Below are 15885 nucleotides of genomic sequence, written 5' to 3'. Positions count from 1 at the left end.
CTATAGTTGGAGCACACAATGCAGAATACTTCTGCCAAAAACACAGCTGCTACAGCTAGTAATGCCCGTTTACACAAATGAAATGGTTTGTTTAATGCGCCAGTGAGTGCATTTCCAATTACTTTTCTGGGCAAATAGAAGTCCACTCATACTCCCAATTATTAATGATTTACAGTACACACTGTTGAATGGGGATGGTAGTTTTCTTGGACTTTTTGCCAGATGTTTTTATCAAGGTGCCAAGCAGTGATGAATTGTGTGGTAGCTTCTGAAAGTCCAAATTTGACTCGACTTCATAAATATTGGGTTAGCAACAGTAAACTGTCTGTTTGTAAAATGACTGTCTTTAGACAAGTAAATATTATAACACATTATCAAATAAATGTAGTCTGGATTAATACATTATCTTCTAATCTTTTATTGCCAGCATTACATAGTGACTTAAGAGATGACTGGAATGTACTGTATGGGAAGAGCACTAGGTGATGGAAGTAAATATTGTCTGATGGTATGACGAGTGAAGGAATGTACAGCACTGTCAGTGCCGCTCTGTTTCATCTTGAAATATTCTCCATACATCACACTTCAATATGCACCACCTGGTTTGTGACTTGACTTGAGAAACAATGTCTTCTTTCTAGACTAGGGGTGGCCCGGGGGCCACATTCGGTCTACAACGAGGTCAAGAGGGTTGCACTGAAAATGTGTTATATTTCCTTGCTGTCACAATTTGCATAAAAATAGTCCTCCATCCATTGATTTTGGAATTTACGAGGCTCCCTGAATGTCTAGCTTTCCTTTTGGGTGATTATTAGTGAGCTGGACACAGTCAATAAATGAAGAATGTTGGTCCATTATCATTTATACACAATTTCGATTTGGTTTTAGACTTTTTAAAGTATATCGAGTTTGTCAACAAAAACACAAAAAATGGCACCCCTTGTGTGCACATTCGGTTGTTACTGTATACCGAATGACAGAATGAAAATGTGGATATCACCCAACCCGATCACTAAACTGCTGGCAGTTGTGAAAAAAGTAAATAGTTGGAAGAGTTACAAGGTTGAAAATAATGCCATTGTTAATTAGATGCTTTTTTTTCATTAACCGGGCTATTTTCTCTTGAACAATATGGTCTATCTGCTGGAAACTCGTGGACAATATGGTCTATCTACTGGAAACTCGTGGACAATATGGACACAGATATAATAATTGAATACATATTTTTTTTAAGTTATTCTATTATAAATTACCGAAGTTAAAATAGATTGCCATAGATTACCTGTTAATTACCAAAAATTCTGGTAACTTTAGTAAACTGCCAGTAGTTTTGCAACCCTAGAGATAATGGATATAATATCAACAAAGCAAGTTTCCTCTTAGATACCTTCTCTGACAGATGTTTAAATTCTACGCTAGTCAGCAGCGGCTAGTCAGCAGCGCTAGTCAGCAGCGGCTAGTCAGCAGCGGCTAGTCAGCAGCGGCTAGTCAGCAGCGGCTAGTCAGCAGCGGTAGTCAGCAGCGGCTAGTCAGCAGCGGCTAGTCAGCAGCGGCTAGTCAGCAGCGACTAGTCAGCAGCGCTAGTCAGCAGTGACTAATCAGCAGCGCTAGTCAGCAGTGACTAGTCAGCAGCGGCTAGTCAGCAGCGGCTAGTCAGCAGCGGCTAGTCAGCAGCGGCTAGTCAGCAGCGGCTAGTCTACTATTACCTCAGAAGTCGTAAACCATTATTGGCTGATGTTGGAGTGCTTTTGTTGTCACACAGACATATCTGCTACTGGAATGTGTATAATGCAAATTACCAGGGCTAAGGAGCTCACTGTACTGTACTTCTCTAATCGGTGAGCCTTTTTAGCGAAGGTCACACTTCTGTCAGTGAAGGATTAGCAGGCTATGCCGGGTGTTTTAATAGTAGCGGTGAAGAATGTTTATACATGTAATAGCCACTGGCATACATTTGACACCTCAAACGCTACATGCACTCAATGCTATTAGAGCGTAGTTAGGGTGTTGTTGTTCTACAGGTCCCAAGAGAAGGCTCACTCAGTAATAGGCCTGGATGAGGCTAGGGAGTATAGACATCTCTGCCTGTTTCCATTTCTGTGTCCTGACTTCAGATATACTGTAGCGTACACAGTGTGGTACCGTGGAGTTTTGGCATAATTCCTCGAAAGCCCATGCTTGTCTCCTGATCATTTGTGAGGGAGGGATACAGTACGTGCTTGTCTCCTGATCATTTGTGAGGGAGGGATACAGTACGTGCTTGTCTCCTGATCATTTGTGAGGGAGGGACACAGTACGTGCTTGTCTCCTGATCATTTGTGAGGGAGGGATACAGTACGTGCTTGTCTCCTGATCATTTGTGAGGGAGGGATACAGTACGTACTTGTCTCCTGATCATTTGTGAGGGAGGGATACAGTACGTGCTTGTCTCCTGATCATTTGTGAGGGAGGGATACAGTACGTGCTTGTCTCCTGATCATTTGTGAGGGAGGGATACAGTACGTACTTGCCGTGACAGCGTCTTTGGCCTGGCTACAGCACTGTTTACATATTTTTGAAGTGAGTGGCTCCTGGGGAGAGAGAAATGCACATGGCCGTTTTGACTTGGGCTTCTCACCTGTACCACATCAAGAGGTTTTTACTCAGAGAGTAGCAGGTTTTCCAGAGTACTAGCACCTCTGAACAGAGCGGGCTGTAATTTGCAAACCAAGTGCAATGCGAAAATGTCAGCAGTCAGAACGCTGCGCCAAACGAACGGCCAATTAACATTCGGTGTGTGTGTGTGTGGTCCCTAACACAGGTTAGTGTTTAGCTGGGAGGGCAGAGTGAGGCCACTAGTTATTTCCCCCAATACAGGTGCTCCTTTGTACAAGGAGTGCTGGTGGGTAATGTAGGGTTGTGAGCTTTGAAGTTAAACAGGTGATATACATATTCGTGTGTATACATTTTTTTTCTCTTTTGAAATGAAAGGAAAAATCGAACATGTTGATGTGGGGAAAGCCTTGTAAGGAACCGTTGATAACAAGGATTGGGGAGGTCAACTGAAAGCAGTTGATCTAGTTTGGAAAACTTGCTACTAGAAGACGGTCTGTATCAGAATGATAGTGATTCTGTGGGAACAGTACGTTTTCTCATCCATCCCACTCACCCACCCCCAAATTGTATCTTAGATGTCCTCCTCGCATCCTGGTTAGGGGGTCAAACCTCCTCCCCTATTTACTAATAGTCTGTCACCACGGCAACTCAACACAGCCCCGGGGAAAGCCCACTGATGCATGTAAGAGAGATTGTGACTGTTGGAGTCCTCACTAGAAAAAGAGTATGTGGCTGATTCAACTTCACTTTTCGATACGAGTCCCCTTTCTTGATAATGGAAAGATTTTTGATATACCAGCACTACCTGTGCTACCAAATACACCATTTGATACTGTTAATCTATTGTGCTGTTATCCATCTTTAAACATTTGATCTGCACTGTCATACCCAGGGGATATTTTGACTAATTTCAGGGGGTTTGATTTATGTGCACATGTTTCTAATGAAATAATCTGAGTGGTTGAATCAGGCTATAATATGTGACAGTTTGATACTGTACTCCTGGCAGTCTCCTCCAAGCCCCTCCAGCCTCCCAGATCTTTTGTCTCTCCATAAACCAGCGACCTCACTGGATGTGTGAGGTCAGCACTGTGGAGTTCCGCTGTAGATCTACCATCACTAGAGAATGAGTCACTCAGCACAGCTCCTCCAGTCCTGTCTGTTGCCAATGGGATACCCCTGAGGTTCTCATGTTACACTTTTTCATAGGGAACCTTCACGCTTACTTCACTGTTTTTATTTCGTTGCGCCATTTTTTTTTGAAACATCTGTTTTTCCTAGAGGAAACTACTTCACATAATGTAGATTTAAGCAAATGTTGTGAAAACTTTACTTTTGGCACTTTGACCTTCTCTAAGGGTTTTGATGTTGATACAGAATTGTGAACAGAGATTTGTGATGGTATGGTGGGCAGTCTCCTCCTCCGCTTTCTCTCTCTAGTCTCTCATGTCTCGGGACAATGGGTCTTGCAGTGCTAAGACGCAGCTGTGTTTGTACTGCAGTGGCGTGCTGGACTTTCTCCCCATTCCTCCTGCTGACCCTCTCTGGGGGGGATGGGGGGAGGTTGGGGAGAGGAGAGGAGCAGAGTGGTAGGTGGGCTTAGACACTCCCCAGGTGGCTGAATCTCCCCCATCTCCTTTCCTGGACGCCACAGTCCTATCCTTGGCTCTTACTCTCGGACGCAGAAAACTATGGTGGAATTAGCTGTGATTACCGGAAAAGTGGAGAGGTCAGCATTTGGATGGGACACAATAATGCCTCCCCCGTCCCCCTGGCTGTCCTGCCGACAGGCCCTTAGCCTCAGCATGGGTAGTAAGAGGGAGAGGTAGACTGTGCAGGAATGCAGTCAACGGCAGTTTGCTGTTTGGCCTTTCAGAGGTAACCAAGCATGTCCACCCAGTTTTTCTTTCCCCTGCTCCTCTCCGGCAGAGATAAGAGGCTGCTTGGAAAATGAGAGGGGGGAAAAAAGAGGATGATTGTTGATCGGCACAGCCCCAAGTAAAGGGCTCAGCAGCCAGCCTTCCTAGTCAGGAGAGAGCCTGGAGCCGGCCTTCCTGGTCGGGAGAGAGCCTGGAGCCGGCCTTCCTGGTCGGGAGAGAGCCTGGAGCCGGCCTTCCTGGTCGGGAGAGAGCCTGGAGCCGGCCTTCCTGGTCGGGAGAGAGCCTGGAGCCGGCCTTCCTGGTCGGGAGAGAGCCTGGAGCCGGCCTTCCTGGTCGGGAGAGAGCCTGGAGCCGGCCTTCCTGGTCGGGAGAGAGCCTGGAGCCGGCCTTCCTGGTCGGGAGAGAGCCTGGAGCCGGCCTTCCTGGTCGGGAGAGAGCCTGGAGCCGGCCTTCCTGGTCGGGAGAGAGCCTGGAGCCGGCCTTCCTGGTCGGGAGAGAGCCTGGAGCCGGCCTTCCTGGTCGGGAGAGAGCCTGGAGCCGGCCTTCCTGGTCGGGAGAGAGCCTGGAGCCGGCCTTCCTGGTCGGGAGAGAGCCTGGAGCCGGCCTTTCTGGTCGGGAGAGAGCCTGGAGCCGATTGTGGAGTTAAAAGCTTGGAGCTGGGTCTTTGGTCCCTGGTCCCTGGTCTCAGACCATTCTTAACTGTAGTCCCAAGGTAAAAAACGTTGCCTTTAGGTTCCACACATCTGGAAGTTCTCACAGACTTTTACAATAGCCCACCTGAGCTTCATAACTGCAGCGGTGCTGGTGAAGACAGGAGAATGAAGTCCTCAAGTTTCACAGCACAGGGGGAATCATGTCTGTCTGCTGAGGGCTCAGTGCTGTTAGTGAATGATGCTGTTCGTCTGGTTATATTCACCAGCTATGGAGCCTTTGAGTCAGTTTCCCAAATGGTGCTATGGTACCCATGGTGTGTCTTGGTTATTTCAAAGGAAAGAAACATTGTCTAATTCCATTTGTCTGGAGAACATATGGAAATGGCATGTTATCAAGAACGTTATAAAATCATTAGGTTTTTGGCCAAAACATTTTAAGAGCTACTGCCTTCGAGAACTTTTAGAATAACACTACATGTATGGGGAAATATGAGTGTCGAAACAGACCTGCTGGTAGTCAACAAATGTCACACAGGTCACTGAAAGCATCATTGGGCTGTTCTACGGCTAGTTAACATGGACCCTATGTGAGAGTTCAGAGCAATTCGGAGCGGAGATTGTGTCGGTAGGCTGCCAAGCCTAAGACATAACAGCTGCTGGCTTTTACTGAGCTCATTTGTTCCCACTTCCAACGAATTACAACTTATAAAGGCTTTATATAGCATACATAAAGGCTTCATAACCACTACATGAATGCTTCACAAATTATCTCTAAGCATATATCATACTCTTTGTCATTATTATGAAGCCTTTATGTATGCTCTATAAAGCCTTTATAAGCTGTACTTGGTTTAATGTGTGACTGCTCATTTAGATCGTCTGTACCAAGGCCTGTACAGTATCCATATCACTATTACTAAAACACCCTATCGGGCCTCTGATAGGTGGTTAGTTCAGGAGGCCTCTGATAGGTGGTTAGTTCAGGAGGCCTCTGATAGGTGGTTAGTTCAGGAGGACTCTGATAGGTGGTTAGTTCAGGAGGACTCTGATAGGTGGTTAGTTCAGGAGGACTCTGATAGGTGGTTAGTTCAGGAGGCCTCTGATAGTGGTTAGTTCAGGAGGCCTCTGATAGGTGGTTAGTTCAGGAGGACTCTGATAGTGGTTAGTTCAGGAGGCCTCTGATAGTGGTTAGTTCAGGAGGCCTCTGATAGGTGGTTAGTTCAGGGGGCCTCTGATAGTGGTTAGTTCAGGGGGCCTCTGATAGTGGTTAGTTCAGGAGGCCTCTGATAGGTGGTTAGTTCAGGAGGCCTCTGATAGGTGGTTAGTTCAGGAGGCCTCTGATAGTGGTTAGTTCAGGAGGCCTCTGATAGTGGTTAGTTCAGGAGGCCTCTGATAGGTGGTTAGTTCAGGAGGCCTCTGATAGGTGGTTAGTTCAGGAGGACTCTGATAGGTGGTTAGTTCAGGAGGACTCTGATAGGTGGTTAGTTCAGGGGGACTCTGATAGGTGGTTAGTTCAGGGGGCCTCTGATAGTGGTTAGTTCAGGAGGACTCTGATAGTGGTTAGTTCAGGGGGCCTCTGATAGTGGTTAGTTCAGGAGGACTCTGATAGAAGTCTAAGATGCTTGGAAGGCCCCGTTTCATCCTTCTGTTGTTATTCTAGTTGCATTTTTCTGTAATGGAAGAGAATGCTTGGGATTGGGATCATTATTTCACGCCAATATGCCCACATTTTTGATTCCCACCTGTTTCAGATGAGGGTGATGTTGACTGAATGAATGGTGGATTTCCATACCAACAGGATGTGGATAAGAACAGTGTGTCCTTATTCTTATCTCCTGCTGATCTCCTGCTCAACCAGAAGCATTTTTACTGCAAACTAGATAACTTCATGAATGATAAGCCGCAGGAGGCCTTTTGTAAATAAGTATTTTGTTTTTTTATGCTCAAGTCACTTCTGGTTTTACGGTCCTCTTTGAACTGTAGCTAATGATATGCCACTTTCTTAGGGTACGGTAGATTCCATGCCAATCCTAAATCTTAATTAACACTATCTTTTGTACAGAAAAGGTGTCAGGTCATGAACCTGAACCCGTTCTTTGAATGGCACGATATACACCACATTTTTACTTCATGTTCTCTCTGCTACCGCACGGCAAGTGGTCCCGGAGCGCCAAGTCTAGGACCAAAAGGCTCCTCAACAGCTTCTACCCTCAAGCCATAAGACTGCTGAACAATTAATAAAATGCCCCCCCTTCCATTTGTTTTGCACACTGCTGCTACTCGATGTTTATTGTCGATGCATAGTCACTTCACTCCTACCTATAGTACATGTACACATTACCTCAACTAACCTGTACACCCGCACACTGACTCAGTATCGGTACCCCCTGTATATAGCCTCATTATTGTTATTTTATTGTTCATTTTTTATTATTTTTTACTTTAGTTTATTTGGTCAATATTTTCTTAACTCTTCTTGAACTGCACTGTTAGTTAAGGGCTTGGAAGTATGCATTTCACGGTAAAGTCAACAATTGTTGTATTCGGCGCATGTGACAAAGTTTGATTCGAAAGCTGCTGCAGTGTCTGCACTGTCAGCATCAATATAATCAAAGACTTTGAGGCCATTGCCTCGGGATGATTACAGGCAATTGTAGTGGCCACTTCTGTAGAAGTGATCAATACCCTTAGGGCTTGTCTCGTCTCGGTGTAGTAGACTGGGAAAGCTTGTCTCGTCTCGGTGTAGGAGGCTGGGAAAGCTTGTCTCGTCTCGGTGTAGGAGGCTGGGAAAGCTTGTCTCGGTGTAGGAGGCTGGGAAAGCTTGTCTCGGTGTAGGAGACTGGGAAAGCTTGTCTCGTCTCGGTTTAGGAGGCTGGGAAAGCTTGTCTCGTCTCGGTGTAGGAGACTGGGAAAGCTTGTCTCGGTGTAGGAGACTGGGAAAGCTTGTTTCGTCTCATTGTAGGAGGCTGGGAAAGTTTGTCTCGGTGTAGGAGGCTGGGAAAGCTTGTCTCGTCTCGGTGTAGGAGGCTGGGAAAGCTTGTCTCGTCTCGGTGTAGAAGGCTGGGAAAGCTTGTCTCGTCTCGGTGTAGGAGGCTGGGAAAGCTTGTCTCGTCTCGGTGTAGGAGGCTGGGAAAGCTTGTCTCGTCTCGGTGTAGGACGCTGGGAAAGCTTGTCTCGTCTCGGTGTAGGACGCTGGGAAAGCTTGTCTCGGTGTAGGAGGCTGGGAAAGCTTGTCTCGGTGTAGGAGGCTGGGAAAGCTTGTCTCGGTGTAGGAGACTGGGAAAGCTTGTCTCGGTGTAGGAGACTGGGAAAGCTTGTCTCGTCTCGGTGTAGGAGACTGGGAAAGCTTGTCTCGTCTCGGTGTAGGAGACGTGTATCGTCTTTGTGTGAGATCAGTGCCATGCTTTGTGTTTCATGTGAAGGGGCGGTGATGAAAAGGCGAGTCAGGGTGTGTCTCCACTTCCTGAGGTGAACACTGTCATTAATATACTCCACTGTCCTGTACTTACCTTGGCCACACTGATGTAGTTGGTGTTCTGTGCTAATGTCTCTCGCTCTCTTTTTCTCTCTCTTTCTCTCTCCCTCTTGCTCTCTCTCTCCTCTCCCATCCTCCCTGTATAGTTGAAACAGTTGGACAAGGCAGCGGCGGCGGCCCACACCTATTTCCAGGCAAACCCGGAGAGCGTGGAGATGGATCAGAACCTGGAGCAGTACAAGGCTCTGGAGGGCACCAACCTGGACCACTTTGTGGACAGAGAGGCACGACCACATCAGGTGAGAGTGTGGAACAGGAACATTTTGTGTCGGTTTTCCAGACTTAGATTAAGCCTAGTCCTGGACCATGAAGTACTTTCAATTGAGTTTTTCTTTTAAGAATGATTTTTGAATCCAGGACTAGGCTTAATCTATGTCCAGGAAACCGCCCCTCGGAGTCCATATCAGGACCTGAAAAAAACAACTGTCAATGTTCTTTAGACTGTCACTGATCCATGGAACTTACCTTGGGCCTTTTTGATTACTTAACAAATTCAGGCTTTGTGTCAATACCTTTAAACGACATCCTTCTATTCTATTTTCCCTGATTTGCTAATCACTAATCTGACATGGTTGGATTGTCAATAGTGTGCTAAGAACCCATGCTTTTACTTATCCAATCACTTATGGGTCAGTAATTACCTAAAGGGAGAAAGGATGCATTTTAATGCTATTGGAACAGGCCCTGCTACAGACAGAGGCTCCTCAGAGCACCCAGTGCTTGCCTTACCGTTGCTTTGGCAGGACCAGGCAGGGTGCTCTCTCTTAAACCCTCTTGCCTCTTTCTGCCAAATAGAATTTGGTATACAGTCTTGGAGTTGAACGTGAGGGTGTTGTCAGGTCTTCATATTGCATTGAATACCGTATGAATCCTGCCTACAGTACAGTTCATACATAGTCCATGCCTGTTAGCGTTAGCTGAACCAGGGTCTGTTTTTATCATTGTTTTCCTGCTTCCTTTCTCTCTTTTGCCGTTCTAAATTAAACTTTATGTGGCTGCTTTCTTTGTCTAAATGGTTATTTTGTGGATATATTTTCATGTCTTTAGGATGACAGTGGTCACTACAGTTTAATGAGAGGAGATAAGTTTAGTCCATTGACCTCTGCTTGCGGAGAGCACGGAAGCCAATAAAGGTCTGGCTGTGGAGGGCTGTGTCAATGCTCTCACACACTATTCTCATTCTGTGGAGGGCTGTGTCAATGCTCTCACACACTGTTATCATTCTGTGGAGGGCTGTGTCAATGCTCTCACACACTGTTCTCATTCTGTGGAGGGCTGTGTCAATGCTCTCACACACTGTTCTCATTCTGTGGAGGGCTGTGTCAATGCTCACACACACTGTTCTCTTTCTGTGGAGGGCTGTGTCAATGCTCACACACACTGTTCTCTTTCTGTGGAGGGCTGTGTCAATGCTCTCACACACTGTTCTCATTCTGTGGAGGGTTGTGTCGATGCTCACACACACTGTTCTCTTTCTGTGGAGGGCTGTGTCAATGCTCACACACACTATTCTCATTCTGTGGAGGGCTGTGTCAATGCTCACACACACTATTCTCATTCTGTGGAGGGCTGTGTCAATGCTCACACACACTATTCTCATTCTGTGGAGGGCTGTGTCAGTGCTCATACACACTATTCTCATTCTGTGGAGGGCTGTGTCAGTTCACACACACACACTATTCTCATTCTGTGGAGGGCTGTGTCAATGCTCACACACACTATTCTCATTCTGTGGAGGGCTGTGTCAATGCTCACACACACTGTTCTCTTTCTGTGGAGGGCTGTGTCAATGCTCACACACACTGTTCTCTTTCTGTGGAGGGCTGTGTCAATGCTCACACACACTATTCTCATTCTGTGGAGGGCTGTGTCAATGCTCACACACACTATTCTCATTCTGTGGAGGGCTGTGTCAATGCTCACACACACTGTTCTTATTCATTGTATCACTCGGTGGTGTCTTACTGCCTGTCTGTCTCCACATACAGACTACACTACACAGGTTTACTCTTATGTTTTTGTCATGTAGAAGGCAGATGCAACTTGTATTGAGTAGCTCACAGTAACTGTCTTGGCTGCAACTCTGTGTGTGTATAGTTATCATGGTCCCAAGCTCAGCTAATTTCTTTCTCCTCTTTTCTCCCCAATGCTCCCCTCACTTATCCTCTCCATCTCTCCCCCTTTGTCCTCCTCCCAAACCCTCTTCTTCCTACCTCTCTCCCTCTCTGTCTTATTCTCAACCTTCTCTTTTCCCCTCTCTCTCTCTTCCCACACTCTACCCCTCTCTCTCTCTCTCTCTTCCCACCCTTCATCCCTCCCTCTCTCCCCATTCCACTCTCCCCTTTTCTTCCCACAGAGGTCCTTCTCAGCAGGGGTGAAGCTGTATGACAATGCAAACTATGAGGAGGCCATCTCCCTGTTCGAGGAGGCCCTCCAGGAGTACTACAGGGCTGACGTGGAGTGTCGGGCCCTCTGCCAGGGGCCCCAGAGGTTCGAGGAGCAGGACCATGTCCTCTACCGCTACAGCCTCTACCAACTGGTCTCAGGTCAGTCACTATCTTGTCCTATGTTTCATAATTCTTGTGTCTATAACACCTCCTTTGTGGTGTCTATGTAGTGTCTTGAACACCTATGTAGTGTCTTGAACACCTATGTAGTGTCTTGAACACCTATGTAGGGTCTAGAACACATCCTATGTAGGGTCTATAACACCTATATGTAGTGTCTATAACACCTATGTAGGGTCTATAACTCCTATGTAGTGTCTATAACACCTATGTAGTATATATGTAGGGCCTATAACACCTAGATGAAGTGTGTAACTGCTATGTAGTGTCTATTTCACCTATGTGTAGTGTCTAACACCTATGTAGTATATATGTAGGGTGTGTAACAGCTAGGTAGTGTCTATAACACATGTGTAGTGTCTAAAACCTATGTAGTGTCTAACACCTGTATGTAGTATCTATAACACCTATGCAGTATCTATGTAGGGTCTATAACACCTATATGTAGTGTCTATGTTGTGTCTTATACACCTATGTTATTCATATTGTCTCATGTTTTGTTTTATATACTTTTCTTTTTACATATTGTTTTACTGAAATCAGAGTTTGCATTTGTTGGCTCTGAAAAAATTCAACTCTTGTTGTACTCTGATGCTAGGTGACTCAGTTTGTTGACATGAATAGACATACATGAATATGTAGTATGTGGTGTATAGACATACATGAATATGTGGTGTATAGACATACATGAATATTTAGTATGTGGTGTATGGATGTGAGCTGCTTGTTCTGTGTGCTGAGTGTGGCTCCACAGTGCCAGACCAGAACACCTTAGGTCAGAGGTGTCATTTTGCCCCGCAGGCTGCATTTGGTCTTTACCGAGGTCCAGAGGGCCCCACTTAAAATTGGTTATATTGCCTCGCTGTCAAAATTTGCCCATAATTATCCTCTATTCATCACTTTTGGCATTTTTGATACCCCTGACTGTCTAGCTTTCATTTTGAAGTCAATAGTCTATACATGTAGATACATTAGAATTTCTACAGTTATTTTTTTATTTTAAATTACTTCAAACTGTCTGCTTTAGTAAATCAAATCAAATGTATTTATATAGCCCTTCTTACATCAGCTGATATCTCAAAGTGCTGTACAGAAACCCAGCCTAAAACTACAAACAGCAAGCAATGCAGGTGTAGAAGCACGGTGGCTAGGAAAAACTCCCTAGAAAGGCCAAAACCTAGGAAGAAACCTAGAGAGGAACCAGGCTATGAGGGGTGGCCAGTCCTCTTCTGGCTGTGCCGGGTGGAGATTATAACAGCACATGGCCAAGATGTTCAAATGTTCATAAATGACCAGCATGGTCAAATAATAATAATCATAGTAGTTGTCGAGGGTGCAATAAGTCAGCAACTCAAGAGTAAGTGTCAGTTAGCTTTTTCATAGCCGATCTTCGAGAGTATCTCTACCGCTCCTGCTGTCTCTAGAGAGTTGAAAACAGCAGGTCTGGGACAGGTAGCACGTCCGGTGAACAGGTCAGGGTTCCAGCAGGTCTGGGACAGGTAGCACGTCTGGTGAACAGGTCAGGGTTCCATAGCCGCAGGCAGAACAGTTGAAACTGGAGCAGCAGCATGGCCAGGTGGACTGGGGACAGCAAGGAGTCTACATGCCAGGTAGTCCTGAGGCATGGTCCTAGGGCTCAGGTCCTCCAAGAGAGAGAAAGAGAGAATAAGAGAGAGCATATTTAAATTCAAACAGGACACCGGATAAGACAAGAGAAATACTCCAGATGTAACAGACTGACCCTAGCCCCCGGACACATAAACTACTGCAGCATAAATACTGGAGGCTGAGACAGGAGGGGTCAGGAGACACTGTGGCTCCATCCGATGAAACCCCCGGACAGGGCCAAACAGGCAGGATATAACCCCACCCACTTTGCCAAAGCACAGCCCCCACACCACTGGAGGGATATCTCCAACCACCAACTTACCATCCTGAGACAAGGCCGAGTATAGCCCACAAAGATCTCCGCCACGGCACAACCCAAGGGGGGGCGCCAACCCAGACAGGAAGACCACGTCAGTGACTCAACCCACTCAAGTGACGCACACCTCCCAGGGACGGCATGGAAGAACACCAGTAAGCCAGTGACTCAGCCCCTGTAATAGGGTTAGAGGCAGAGAATCCCAGTGGAGAGAGGGGAACCGGCCAGGCAGAGACAGCAAGGGCGGTTCGTTGCTCCAGCCTTTCCGTTCACCTTCACACCCCTGGGCCAGACTACACTTAATCATAGGACCTACTGAAGAGATGAGTCTTCAGTAGAGACTTAAACGTTGAGACTGAGTCTGCGTCTCTCACATGCGTAGGCAGACCATTCCATAAAAATGGAGCTCTATAGGAGAAAGCCCTGCCTCCAGCCGTTTGCTTAGAAATTCTAGGGACAATTAGGAGGCCCGCGTCTTTTGACCGTAGCGTACGTGTAGGTATGTACGGCAGGACCAAATCGGAAAGATAGGTAGGAGCAAGCCCATGTAATGCTTTGTAGGTTAGCAGTAAAACCTTGAAATCAGCCCTTGCCTTAACAGGAAGCCAGTGTAGGGAGGCTAACACTGGAGTAATATGATCAAATTTTTTGGTTCTAGTCAGGATTCTAGCAGCCGTATTTAGCACTAACTGAAGTTTATTTAATGCTTTATCCAGGTAGCCGGAAAGTAGAGCATTGCAGTAGTCCAACCTAGAAGTAACAAAAGCATGGATTTATTTTTCTGCATCATTTTTGGACAAAGTTTCTGATTTTTGCAATGTTACGTAGATGGAAAAAAGCTGTCCTTGAAACGGTCTTGATATGTTCTTCAAAAGAGAGATCAGGGTCCAGAGTAACGCCGAGGTCCTTCCCAGTTTTATTTGAGACGACTGTACGACCATCCAGATTAATTGTCAGATTCAACAGAAGATCTCTTTGTTTCTTGGGACCTAGAACAAGCATCTCTGTTTTGTCCGAGTTTAAAAGTAGAACGTTTGCAGCCATTCACTTCCTTATGTCTGAAACACAGGCTTCTAGCGAGGGAAATTTTGGGGCTTCACCATGTTTCATTGAAATGTACAGCTGTGTGTCATCCGCATAGCAGTGAAATGTAACATTATGTTTTCGAATGACATCCCCATGAGGTAAAATATATAGTGAAAACAATAGGAACCTTAAGGAACACTGAAATTTACAGTTGATTTGTCAGAGGACAAACCATTCACAGAGACAAACTGATATCTTTCTGACAGATAAGATCTAAACCAGGCCAGAACTTGTCCATGTAGACCTATTTGGGTTTCCAATCTCTCCAAAAGAATGTGGTGATCGATGGTATCAAAAGCAGCACCAAGATCTAGGAGCACGAGGACAGATGCAGAGCCTTGGTCTGACGTCATTAAAAGGTAATTTACCACCTTCACAAGTGCAGTCTCAGTGCTATGATGGGGTCTAAAACCAGACTGAAGCGTTTCGTATACATTGTTTGTCTTCAGGAAGGCAGTGAGTTGCTGCGCAACAGCTTTTTCAAAATTTTTTGAGAGGAATGGAAGATTCGATATAGGCCGATAGTTTTTTATAATTTCTGGGTCAAGATTTGGCTTTTTCAAGAGAGGCTTTATTACTGCCACTTTTAGTGAGTTTGGTACACATCCGGTGGATAGAGAGACGTTTATTATGTTCAACATAGGAGGGCTAAGCACAGGAAGCAGCTCTTTCAGTAGTTTAGTTGGGATAGGGTCCACTATGCAGCTTGAAGGTTTAGAGGCCATGATTATTTTCATCATTGTGTCAAGAGATATAGTACTAAAACACTTTAGTGTCTCCCTTGATCCTAGGTCCTGGCAGAGTTGTACAGACTCAGGACAACGGAGCTTTGGAGGAATACGCTGATTTAAAGAGGAGTCCGGAATTTGCTTTCTAATGATTATGATCTTTTCCTCAAAGTTAATGAATTCATTACTGCTGAAGTGAAAGCCATCCTCTCTTGGGGAATGCTGCTTTTTAGTTAGCTTTGCGACAGTATCAAAAAGAAATGTCGGATTGTTCTTATTTTTCTCAATTAAGTTGGAAAAATAGGATGATCGAGCAGCAGTGAGGGCTCTTCGATACTGCACGGTACTGTCTTTCCAAGCTAGTCGGAAGACTTCCAGTTTGGTGTGGCGCCATTTCCATTCCAATTTTCTGGAAGCTTGCTTCAGAGCTTGTGTATTTTCTGTATACCAGGGAGCTACTTTCTTATGACAAATGTTTTTAGTTTTTAGGGGTGCAACTGCATCTAGGGTATTGCGCAAGTTCAAATTGAGTTCCTCAGTTAGGTGGTTAACTGATTTTTGTCCTCTGACGTCCTTGGGCAGGCAGAGGGAGTCTGGAAGGGCATCAAGGAATCTTTGGGTTGTCTGAGAATTTATAGCACGACTTTAGTAGTTGATTTTTCAGTTTTACAGCTAAGAGAAGGGGTGAAGCTGGACTAAAAACAGAGCTCTCTTCTTCCAGCGGTGGTTAACATTGTTTACAAGCCCCTGGTGCAAAATGTCATTCTCCCCCTCAGAGAAACACAGCCTTGAGTGAAAACAGCAACTTATCATGTTATGGAAGTGTAGCTTTAATGTAGGATGAGAAACTGCTCTTGATATTCAAGTGTTTTGATATGGCGTACATCCCCTTTTTTATATTATCATGACTTTTCTCC

General features: G+C 45.6%; 1 protein-coding gene across 1 annotated transcript in view; it reads left to right on the top strand.

Moving 5' to 3' along the window:
- The window catches only part of p3h2 (prolyl 3-hydroxylase 2), a 174881-nt gene that overhangs the window by 60334 nt on the left and 98662 nt on the right, over positions 1–15885 (top strand). Inside the window, exons 2-3 of the mRNA XM_014149483.2 lie at positions 8750–8902; positions 11020–11209. Coding sequence (XP_014004958.1) covers positions 8750–8902; positions 11020–11209 — 343 coding nt within the window. The remainder of the gene's footprint in view (positions 1–8749; positions 8903–11019; positions 11210–15885) is intronic.

This window comes from Salmo salar, chromosome ssa16, assembly GCF_905237065.1.
Source record: "Salmo salar chromosome ssa16, Ssal_v3.1, whole genome shotgun sequence".
In the NCBI taxonomy this organism is placed as follows: Eukaryota; Metazoa; Chordata; class Actinopteri; order Salmoniformes; family Salmonidae; genus Salmo; species Salmo salar.
Note: the sequence above shows the minus strand (reverse complement) of the source record. Positions and strands in the feature narration are given on the sequence as shown.